The 11,363-nt window shown below is 50.8% G+C and overlaps 1 protein-coding gene across 1 annotated transcript in view; it reads right to left on the bottom strand.

Annotated features, from left to right (window-relative positions):
• Positions 1 to 1,377: 1,377 nt before the first annotated feature.
• The window catches only part of PSMD1 (proteasome 26S subunit, non-ATPase 1), a 102,791-nt gene continuing 92,805 nt past the window's right edge, over positions 1,378 to 11,363 (bottom strand). The window contains exons 20-24 of the mRNA XM_056850351.1: positions 10,557 to 10,726; positions 7,679 to 7,771; positions 7,043 to 7,135; positions 3,212 to 3,358; positions 1,378 to 1,524 (exon numbers count right to left, since the gene is read on the bottom strand). Coding sequence (XP_056706329.1) covers positions 1,378 to 1,524; positions 3,212 to 3,358; positions 7,043 to 7,135; positions 7,679 to 7,771; positions 10,557 to 10,726 — 650 coding nt within the window. The remainder of the gene's footprint in view (positions 1,525 to 3,211; positions 3,359 to 7,042; positions 7,136 to 7,678; positions 7,772 to 10,556; positions 10,727 to 11,363) is intronic.

Raw genomic sequence — 11,363 nt, 5'->3', positions numbered from 1 at the left:
TGATACGTTTCCCTTCTTTCAACCCTAAAACGTGTACTGCGTGCTGTTGGCCGGCATAGAAGTGACACAGTGACTTTTTTCTGGCGTGTTTCCAACATTAGACACAAAGGCAAGCTTCTTGAAGGGCTGGGACCTGGTAGAGGAAGGAGACAAGAAGAATGAGTGCAATCGGTTTGGTTTGCAGGCTGCCTTCCTCTAGGAAGCGCAGAGGGCCCCAGGGCGGCCTTTGCTCCATGCCACCCTTGGGCAGGACAGCCCTGCTTGGCTTCAGAGATGCAACGGTGCCACTTCCTGAAAGGCACCTCTTGACTAAAGAGGCACAAGTGAGTACCCACGAGACCAACCAAGTCTGATCTTCAGGCTGGCTCGCACCTCCTGGGAATGTTTCCGGGATTCTGGCTGTTTTGAACACACACCCAGTTTGGCTTTTCGGAAGCCCAACGGTGGAAGTGGGGAGGGGTCATGGCTCAGTGGTAGAGCATCTGCTTGGCATGCAGAAGGTCCCAGGTTCAATCCCCAGCATCTCCAGTTGAAGAACCTGGCAGCAGGTGATGTGGAAAACCCCTGCCTGAGACCCGGGACAGCTGCCGCTAGTCACAGCAGACCATACTGACTGTGAGGGACCAAGGGTCTGATTCAATAGAAGCAGCTTCATGTATGCTCACACGTGTCATTGTCAGCCCAAAAACCTGCATTTTGTTCCCTTCCCCACAGATCACGGAGCAGGTCCATGACCACAGAGGTTGGGGAGGATAACCCAAGCTGTATAAAAATGCCCCAGTCTGTAGAATTCGTTCTGGCTTTGCTAGGCAGGGAGGGGTAAGCAGCTCCCCCCCACTCATGCATCCTATACCTCTGTTCCTGCAGTGTTGCAGCAGGGGCCGTGGTTGCTACGGGAGTGACGTGGCCCAAAAACAGTGGATGAGGGCAGAACTGAAGAGGGTAGTTCTACACCTCAGCGAACCACTCAGTTCTCATGCCCTTTTCTGGCCTTGTTGATTTTTAGAAAGCTCAATTGCTTCTCTACCCATGGATATCAGGGGCAGGGCCAGTTGGCAGCACTGGATTGAAAGGAACTCAACACTTGACTATGAAGCTGCCTGCTGCAGAACGCTGCAACAGCCACTATCCTAAGCGGCTTCTTCAAATGAGAGTTCTTAAATTCATGGACGACAGGTGTATCAAATAGAGCCTCCATGTCCAGAGGCAGTTTATCTAGGACCAAGGTGAGAGGGCAGCTAGCTCCCATCATGCCCTGCTGGTGAGTTTCCCAGGGGCATCTGGCTAGTTCCAGTGGGAGACCAGAGCACCGCGCTGGGTGGGCTCCGGGTCCTATCCCAGAAGGCAGTTCTTACTGTTTCATGTACTCCGTACATCCTAATCGTCGATATACTCAAACGGCTCTGGGGGCTCCGGCTCCTGTTCTTCTTCCTCGATCTTTGGCCCGTGCGCTGCCACTGGCTCAACCAGCTCTTCGGTGTCCTCGCTGGTGTCTCGCAGGACGATGATGCCTCCGATGGAAAGCTAGAGAAACGGAAGCACAAAGTCGGTCTCTGGGGTGTTCTTTTGGATGCTCCTGCTCCAAGCTGGGTGAGGAGATCCCTCTCCTTTCAGCCCACAGTGGATCATAGCTGCGCGACCAGCTTGGTGTTATGGTTAAGAGCAGTGGACTCTAATCTGTAAAACCAGGTTTGATTCCCCACTCCTCCACACAAGCAGCAGACTCTAAGCTTGGTTTCCCCACTCCTACACATGAAGCCTGCTGGGTGACCTTGGGTTAGTCACAATTCCACCAACAACAAGGGGGGGGGACTTAACCCTAAAAACGACAGAATTAAGTACCCAAAGGTCAAGAAAAAAATCAACATCCAAGGCCATACAGTATAAAGGTTGTAATAATCCAAAATATGTATACATTTATTGCAGGCTAAAACCAATAATATATATTTACATGAACATGTTGGTTTGGTAGGCTATTGTAGGGCCTTATATATATTATTGATTTTAGCCTGCAATAAATAAATACATATTTTGGATTGATACAACCTTTACATTTTATAACCTTTGGCCTTGGATGTTGACTTTTTTCTTGACCTTTGGGTACTTAATTATAGTCACGGTTCCTTCAGAACTCTCTCGGCCCCACCTACCTCACAAGGCGTCTGTTGTGGGGAGAGGATGGGAAGGCGATTGTAATTGTAAGCCTTGAAGGCAGAGAAAGCCAGGGTATAAAAACCAACTCTTCTTCTTCAGCGGTCAGGTTATAAGAAGCCTACTCCTGAGATGAGCAGCTGGCTGGTTTCCTCTCCTCCTTGGTGCTAAAAAGCCACACACACACCCGCCCCTCTGATCAGCAGGTTAACTGGAAGAGGGATACTCTAGTGGACATGTAGGTTGTAAAGCAGCTGCTGACTTCCTTTTAGCCATTCCAGGATCACCTCTGATGGGCAGACAGTCTGTGGGGCAGACTCGATCCGGCCCGCTGACCACCACGAGGAGAGCCGGAGCCAGGGACGGCCAGAGATATCTGGCATCCAGTGAAGAAAATCCAAATCCACCCCAGCCATCCCATAACGGTAAAAATACACAATGGTGAATTAGATCACCTGCATTGGGCTGCCTGACCATGTGCCTGGTTGGCAGAACCACCCTGATGGGAGCTGGGCCTCCTGCCGATCAAACTGTGCTGTGCTGTGGCCCCGCTTGTTCCATGTGCATGAAGCACAAAGAATCACAGAGTTGGAAGGGACCACCAGGGTCATCTAGTCCAACCCCCTGCACATAATAAACAAATAATAATAAATAAAGCTGCACAATGCAGGAAATTAATAACTGCTTCCCCACCCCCAGTAACCCATACTTCATGCCCAGAAGATGGCTCAGGTGCCCTCCCTCGCATGATCTGCCTAAGGTCATAGAATCAGCATTGCTGACAGATGGCCATCTAGCCTCTGCTTCAAAACCTCCAGGGAAGGAGAGATCACCACCTCCCAAGGAAGCCTGTTCCACTGAGGAACTGCTCTAACTGTTAGAAAATTCTTACTAATGTCTAGTTGGAAGACCCTGGAGGGCAGTCATACGACAGGAGCACCAGCATTTCTCAAGCCTGCCCTGTCCCTTGGATAAGCTTCTCATGTTCCCACCGTGCCTCCCCAGGGGTGGCTCCTTTCGCTCGACCCAAGAGGGGTTAGTGGCCGTAGGAGGGACTTACGGTCTTGAAGGGCTGGTAGCGGCAGCTCTCCGGCATGCTGAGGACCTTGAGCTGGGCAGGCATCACCCGGGCTGGGTTGTCGAGCAGCTGGAAGGAAGGCTCGGGCTCCTTCTTCTTCTCTTTCTCCTCTTTCTTTTCGGTCTCCTCCTAGGAGGAAGAGGAAGGAAGACCTTCATGCTAGAGGACAGAACTCAAGGCTGCAACGAGGCACCGGGACAACACCCCACTGATGCTCAGGGGCCATTTCAAGCACCTCAACGGCACTTGTGTTCGGCTCCTCTGCAGCACCTTCCTCACAGTGAGAAGGGTATGTAGAGACAGCACAACAGGTAATCCAGGGGCCCCAGTGGGCTTTTCAGTGCCCCCCTCATTCCCTGGGGCTGTGGCTCAGTGACAGAGCCTCTGCTTGGCATGCAGAAGGTCCCAGGTTCAATCCCCGGCATCTCCAGTTAAAAGGATCAGGTGGGAGGTGATGGGAAAGACCCCAGCCTGAGACCCTGGATAGCCACTGCCAGTCTGAATAGACAATACTAGCCTTGATGGACCAGTGGTCTGATTCAGAATAAGGCAGCTTCATGCTTTCATGATGAGGAGGGCTGCAGGTGAGTGGCAGAGCATCTGATTGGCAAGCAGAATGTCTCAGGTTCAGCCCCCGACATCCCCAGTTAAAAAGGACCAGGCAGTAGGTGATGGGAAAGACCTCCGCCTGAGACCCTGGAGAGCCGCTGCCAGTCACAGCACACAGTACTGACTGTGAGGGGCCAAGAGTCTGATCCAATAGAAGGCAGCTTCATGTGTGTTCACGTGTGTCGTTGTAAGCCCGAAAACTTGCATTTTGTTCTTTTCCCCGCAGATCACAGAGAAGACCGTGACCACAGAAGCTGGGGACCCTGGAAAGCCACTGCCAGCCTGAGTAGGCAATACTGACCTTGATGAACCAGCGGTCTGATTCAGTGTAAGGCAGCCGTACTTTCTTTGAGGTTTATGCTGCTTGTGGCATCCTGCTCTTGTTCAATTACTGCACAGGTGTACCTGTGGACAGGGCCCTCCCCTCGCCTGCCTACCCCCAGTCCCTCTAAACGAGCTTCCCTTCCTGCCTACTCCCACAGTCACCAGAAGTGCAGCTGCCACCACCCTACACCGGCTTCTCCCTCTTCCTAAGTGGCACCGGGCAGGATATTCAGCCAGGAACACAGGCAGCACAGGAGGAGTGCTTGTGTGGGGAGGGGGCAAGGGTGTGTGGGCGGGCAGGCAGGGGAAGACTGTGGGGCAAGGGAGTCAGTGCTGCACCTACTCTGGGGCAAGGGAGACAGCTGCCCCTACTCTGGGTATGCTGATGCTGGCCCTTTTGGACCAACGCTGCCAGGGTGCCCGATCTACGAGAGCAGAGTGGCTCGGGGTCAGGAAACTGGAATGTTTCTTCAGAGCATCCTCTCCCATTCCAAACTCAACGAGAGCATTTTTTCTGGGCTCTAAACCTGTCTTGTAAGATGGCAGAAACGAAGGGCAAGAATGGATGGCCCCCTGGGGGGCTATTTCAAGGATATTTTGCTCCCTGGATGTACTCAGTGGCCCACGATCCTGGAAGAAAGCCTCCTGCGGCCTCGTTAAAATACCTCCAGGCCCGTGTCATGTTTCCCCTGCTCTCTGGCAGGTACGAGGCCTGGTCACATGTTTGGACAACATGGAAGGAGGCTGTAAATTCCCAGAGACTCAGGAAAAATGGTCTGGACAATAGCAAACCGGGAGCCGAAACACTGACATGATCGTCCAGACAGCACTGTATCGGGCCTGAGAGTGCTAGCCAGAAAGTCCCCAGATCACATCACTGGGTGATTCTTCGGCAAGTGACTCTCTCTCTCAGCTGTAACAATATGGGAACAATTATGCTGCCCTCCCTTACAGGAAGGGTTGCTAGCCTCCAGGTGGGGCCTGGAGTTCTCCCAGAATTACAACGGATCTCCGCATTACAAAGATCAGTTCCCCGGTGGAAACTGTTTCAGAGGGCAGCCATGTTGGTCTGCAGTAGAACAGCTAGATTCAACAGCACCTTAAGAGACCAGCAAGACTTTTGGGGTAGAAGAGTTGGGTTTTATATGCCGACTTTCTCTACCACTTAAGGAAGAATCAAACTGGCTTACAATCACCTTCCCTTCCCCTCCCCAGAACAGACAACCTGTGAGGGAGGTGGGGCTGAGAGAGTGTGACTAGCCCAAGGCCACCTAGTTGGCTACGTGTGTATGAGTGGGGAAACAAATCCAGTTCACCAGATTAGCCTCCACCGCTCATGTGGAGGAGAGGGGAATCAAACCTGGTTCTCCAGATCAGAGTCCCCTGTTCCAAACCACTGCTCTTAACCACTACACCAAGCTGGCTCTCTATGGGTATGAGCTTTCAAGAGTCAGAGCTCCCTTTAGCAGAGTACTTAAAAGGGACCTTTATCTCAGGAGGAGGCAACGGCCTCCCCCTTTTTGCTGAGCTCATTCCCCTGCCTCCAGAACTCACTCCAGGTCTTTTGGCCATGGGGGCAACACGGCATCCTGCGCCAAAACAGCCTCTTTAATCCAATTCCGCAATCTGGCCTCTGTTCCTACCAACTTGCAATGGCACCGCTAAAAGAACCTGTCCTGTTACTGGGATGGCTTCACCCTCTCTCCATGCAAGCTCCAGATACTTCGGCCTTGAGTTATGGGCCCCCCAAAAAAGGCCCTATGCTTGGCAGAGGACGGGATGAGCAAGCGAGGCTAGAAGCTGAAAACTGCCCACAGCGATGCCGTTAATTCCTTCTCCAAGTTCGGTGGATTCCAGACACCACATTCTCGGCAAGCCCAAAAGTCTCCTGTGAGCTATGAAAAAAGGGGCAATTCTTCAGATAACTCGGCTCGGCTCCTACCATGTGGCTACTTTAGAAGCCACTGGGATATTGGAGTTGGAGGAGAAGTTTGTTCCTTGAACTCGTCCTCAGGTTGCTAGACTAAGGGCGCAGCCAAGTGTATTACAGTACAGGTAGGTTAGGCTAAGGCATTCGCTTGGCAGAAGTTCCAGACCCTGTAGCAGCACTTTGTTATGTGTTTTCTGCATGAGCCACTTTCAAGAGCTAACCACTGGAGGGGTGGGACATAAACAGTAGGACCACTGTGTCTGATTTCAGTCCTAGCCTCTGTGAGGACAGAGAAATCTAGACAATGGGGCCAGGCAAAAATGGAAGAGAGGGTTCTCCATACTTGGGGGGGAGGGGGGAAGTATACAGAAAAATCCACCCCTTTCCCCCTTAACCCACCCAATGGCACCCAAACACTTGTGCGGTACTATTGCAAGATTCTGGGTGCCGTTTTGGGTTACTGTAGCAAACAGGCTGGATATCTAGACCTCCTCAGAACTCAAGATGCAGGAGGATGAGAAAAATGATGAAAATGGGGACAACAGAAGACGCACCTCCCGGACGATTCCTTATAGGTCATCCACTTATAAATAAACACTGGCTGAAACCAAAAAGGGAGGGAGGGAGGGAGGGAGGACCATTTAAGCCCAGAAAGCCGGACCACGAACACATAAAGCTGCCTTATACCAAATCAGGCTCTTGGTCCATCCAGGTCAGTATTGCCTGCACAGACTGGCAGCAGCTCTCCAGAGTCACAGGTGGAGGTCTTTCCTATCACCTACCATGGGATCTTTTCAGCTGGCAATGCCGGGGATTGCACCTGGGACCTTCTGCAAGTAAAAGAGAGGCTCTGCCACGGAGGCACGCTCTCTCCACCACGGTTCATCTTATCTCAACACTGCATCACAGAAATCCTGAAGAAAGCTGAGATGTTTCGCAACTATACCTACCACTTCCATTTTCTCCTCCTCTTTCTTCTCTTTTTCCTTTTCTTTCTCCTTCTTCTTGGCTTTTGCGGTGATGGACAGCACAGCAGTGGACACCTGTGAGGGACAGCGACAACGTCTTTAGACAAAGCAAGCCCAGAGCAGCTCATGGTCCATAGGGCCTGGGGGTTCTTAGGGGAGTCATTCAAAATGCTTCTGCAGGTTTTTTTGTAGAATCATAGAGTTGGAAGGGACCACCACAGCCATCTAGGCCAACCCCCTGCACAATGCAGGAAATTCCCAATTTTTATTGGTTTGCTGTTTTAAATTTCCTGCATCGCAGTCTGAGAAACTTTTTGAGCGGTTGTTAAAAGCAAGGTTTGGTCTCGAGGAAGTGTTTCGACGCTAAACTGCACCGGGATCATTGAATAAACATCTTAGAAGATTCTTTGTGCACCTTTTGTTTTGTTCTGTCTTCATCTTTGCTGGTGCAGCCCATCTGTGCATGTCTCCAGCCATGCCAAAGCGTCCCACCCTCCCCCAAGCGATAATAAGGCCATGAGAGAATCCAAGAGGCAAAAGGGGTTTCTTTCCTGGCCACCTGACAACACACAGACAACAAACCACAGCCAAAGCAAGGCCCCGACAGGGCACACAAACCTTTTCTTTCTCCTTCTCCTTCGGCACCTCCAAGGGGGCTGGGTAGGCAAAAGTGGAAGGCTTGACATTGGATCTGTACTGCACTTTTGGCATCTGAACACAGAAGATGATTTGGAAATTGTTGTTAGAGAAAAAAGTAGAAGCAGGTTACCTCCTTTGGTAGAACTCCCTGCGCCAGGATGTGGTGATGGCTGCCAACTTGGAAGGCTTTAAGAGGGGAGTGGACATGTTAATGGAGGAGAGGACTATCCATGGCTACTAGTCCAAAGGGATACTAGTCATGATGAATACCTATTCTCTCCAGGATCATGCCTATTATATGAGGCACTGTGGAGCATGAGCAAGAGAATGCTGCTGCAGTTGTCTTGTTTGTGGGCTTCCTAGAGGCAGCAGGTTGGCCACTGTGTGAACAGACTGCTGGACCTGGTGGGCCTGGGTCTGATCCAGCAGGGCTTTTCTTACTTACTTATGATGTTCTTACCACGAATGGAAGGTAGAAACTGGATTAGGAGGCAGCCTCAGCCTAATCTTCTCTCATTTATTAATTTTTCAAAATAAGGGCTACAGATATATGGCAAGAGTTGATAGCCTGAACTTATTTGTTTATTTATGTTATTTACAGTCTACCTTTCTCATTGAGAGTCAAGGCAGATTATGCAGCGTCAGTCAATGCAATCGACAGGATGAGACATTTAATCAACAATGTAACAGGAGTAGGAGCTGCGGGATTGCTGCCAACAGAGGTTTTTGGGTTGTGCCATTCCTGTGAGCTGCTGAATAACAACCAAGCTTTGCTCAGCTAGGCAGATGCTGGAAGATTCCTTGTCGAAACAAACCCAAAGCCATCTCGACATGGAAAGGCCAAACAAGGGTGCAAGCCGCGAGTCACTCGCTTTGATGTTTCTTCAGGGCGGATGCCAGAAGACCGAGTGACACAAACTCTCAGGGGGACATACTTCAAGTAACAGTCCATATTGTGGGTGGGTGGGTAGAGATTTTCTGATAAATCTAATATGGGGCTGAATTTATGCAACGATTTGGTGGGAGAGCAGAGAACATGGCACTGGCCACTAATTTTGGTTTCTTGGTAATCTCAACTTTTATTTTAAAAAAGCCCATCTCTAGCCCATGATAGAAGCTTAAAAGGTTGTCTGGTAAATCGCAGACTACCAGCACAGATGCCTTCGGCCTTACGTGGAGTGAGAGTTGTGGTCCACCTAATACTGATTTTATTTTCCAAAAAGAATTTTTAAAAAACCCAAATACCTATTTGATGCCAAAGAAATGAAGAACTGCACCACGAATACACTACTTCAATAAAGCTGAAGCGCATGTTTCATTGTTTTGTGAAATTTATTCTGCTGCTTTGGGAAGAATAGAATCATAGAGTTGGAAGGGGCCAAACAGGCTATCTAGTCCACCCACCCACTCAATACAGGATCAGCTTAGAGCGTCCCTGACAAGTGTTTGTCCAGCCTCTGCTTGATGACTGCCAGTGAGGGGGAGCTCACCACCTCCAGCATGACAGCCAGAGTGGTGTGGTGGTTTTGAGTGGTGGAGTCTGATCTGGAGAACTGGGTTTGATTCCCCACTCCTCCACATGAGCGGTGGAGGCCAATCTGGTGAACTGGATTTGTTTCCTCACTCCTACACACAAAGCCAGCTGGGTAACCTTGGGCTTAGTCCCACACTCTCAGCCCTGCCTACCTCACAGGGTGTCTGTTGTGGGGAGGGGAAGGGAAGGTGATTGTAAGCCAGTCTGATTCTTTCTTAAGTGGTAGAGAAAGTCGGCATAAAAACCCAACTATTCTTCTCCCTATGTAGCTGATTCCACTGCTGAACCACTCTTACTGTAAAAAGGTTTTTCCTAATTTATTTCCTAAGGAGTGTCTGTGCTTTGAGCAGGTGCTCCTTGCATGTTTTCAGACTTATCATTAGGGCAAAAACATTTTTTTAATGAAAGCCAAGTCTCTCTGGAAGCTGAAGCCCACCGACGATATCATCGCAAATAGGGGGAACACACAGAGCCCTGATTCAGATGACAGAAGAGGCCTGTGTGGGAGGCGGGCGATGCAAATCAGCAGCAGCTGCAGGCACAATAAGCCATCTCTACCCTCCAAGCTCAAAAGCCATTTTCCCTCAGTTAATGCTGAGGGAAGCTCTCCCTGCGCTGAGGAGTTGGCAAAGAATGAAATTATAGTCTCCATTCAGTTTGCACTTTCTTACTCCCCGGCCTCTGCCCCAGGGGAAGAGGCCAACTTCAAACCCCCCAAATCTAAAAACTTGCTGATTTACTGTCCCTTCCCCAACCGTGCCATGAAACAGCTGAAATGCACGGATGGAGGCAGATTATCTTCTTTTCCACAACTTTTTTTTTGGGGGGGGGGGGGAAGGCAAGATCCTCTCTACAGAGGAAGCTTGAAAGATTAACCTTTTACGTGCACTTATATGATCTTGCGCTTATATTACTTGGGTCTGATCCAGCAGGGCTCTTCTTATGTTCTTACACCTGGGCTGGCTCCTTGGAGGTAGCTAGGGTTGTGGTTGGCTGGCTTATGTGGATCTGGGGGAGTAATGCCTCCAAAGACCCAAGCGTACAGGCCAATTCTGAATCCAAAGCACAAACTCAGGTGGGGAGGGGGGTACAGCTCCACCCCCTGTCACTCTTGTCTCCATTTGTGACCGTTCTGGATACTGCAAGAGTACAACTGCCAAAGCGGCCGTTTTCTCCAGGGGAACTGATCGCTGTGGCCTGGAGATCGGTTGTAATAGCGGGAGATCTCCAGCCGCCACCCTAGTCAGCAGCTGATTCCCCAGCAGCTTCTGCCCGCTGCCCCCGACCCTCTCCCGCCCCCGTCAACGCTCCTGCAGCTCATACCTTCAGGTCCTTGTTGAGGCCGATGACACAGGTGGGGGTGAAAGCCAGCGACAGGAAATGAGAGAGGGGGAACCAGAACCAGAACTGGGTGAAGACCAGAACGCCGACCACCGAGGGCATGTGCGTGTGCCCGGTCCGCGACTGCAGAGAAATGGTGACGTTGTGGCCGCCTGCGGAGAGAGGAGCAAACGGAGAATATTCATTATTCCACTTCATTTCTACCCTGCCTTTCTCCCCAATGGGGACTCAAAGAGGCCCACATACTTTCCCTCCGTTTTATCCTCACAGCAACCCTGTGAGGTAGGTCAGGCTTGTGTATGTCTGGCCCAGCGAGCTTCTGTAGCGGAGTGGTGATTCGAATCTGGGTCTCCTAGATCCCAGCTGGACATTTGGACTGCTATACCGCACAGGCTTTCACAGAGTACAGAAAGAAGGTAGAAGAAGAAGAGTTGGTTTTTTATACGCCGACTTTCTCTACCACTTAAGGGAGAAGCAAACTGGCTTACAATCATCTTCCCTTCCCCTCCCCGCAACAGACACCCTGTGAGGTAGGCAGGGCTGAGAGAGCTCTAACAGAGCTGTGACTTGCCCAAGGTCACCCAGCTGGCCTTATGTGTAGGAGTGGGGAATCAAACCCAGTTCTTCAGATCAGAGTCCACTGCTCCAAACCCCTGCTCTTAAACACTACGCCACACTGGCTTTCTGGATTGACCCCACCCCTACCCACTCCAGGGATCTAGCAACACACCGATGGGGCAGGTCTCTGTTCCCGAAGGGGACAACCACGCAAGCCAGACACTGGTATAT

Source organism: Euleptes europaea, chromosome 5 (assembly GCF_029931775.1).
Source record: "Euleptes europaea isolate rEulEur1 chromosome 5, rEulEur1.hap1, whole genome shotgun sequence".
Classification (NCBI taxonomy): Eukaryota; Metazoa; Chordata; class Lepidosauria; order Squamata; family Sphaerodactylidae; genus Euleptes; species Euleptes europaea.
The sequence above is the reverse complement of the archived record's forward strand: the minus strand, read 5'-3'. Positions and strand labels throughout refer to the sequence as shown.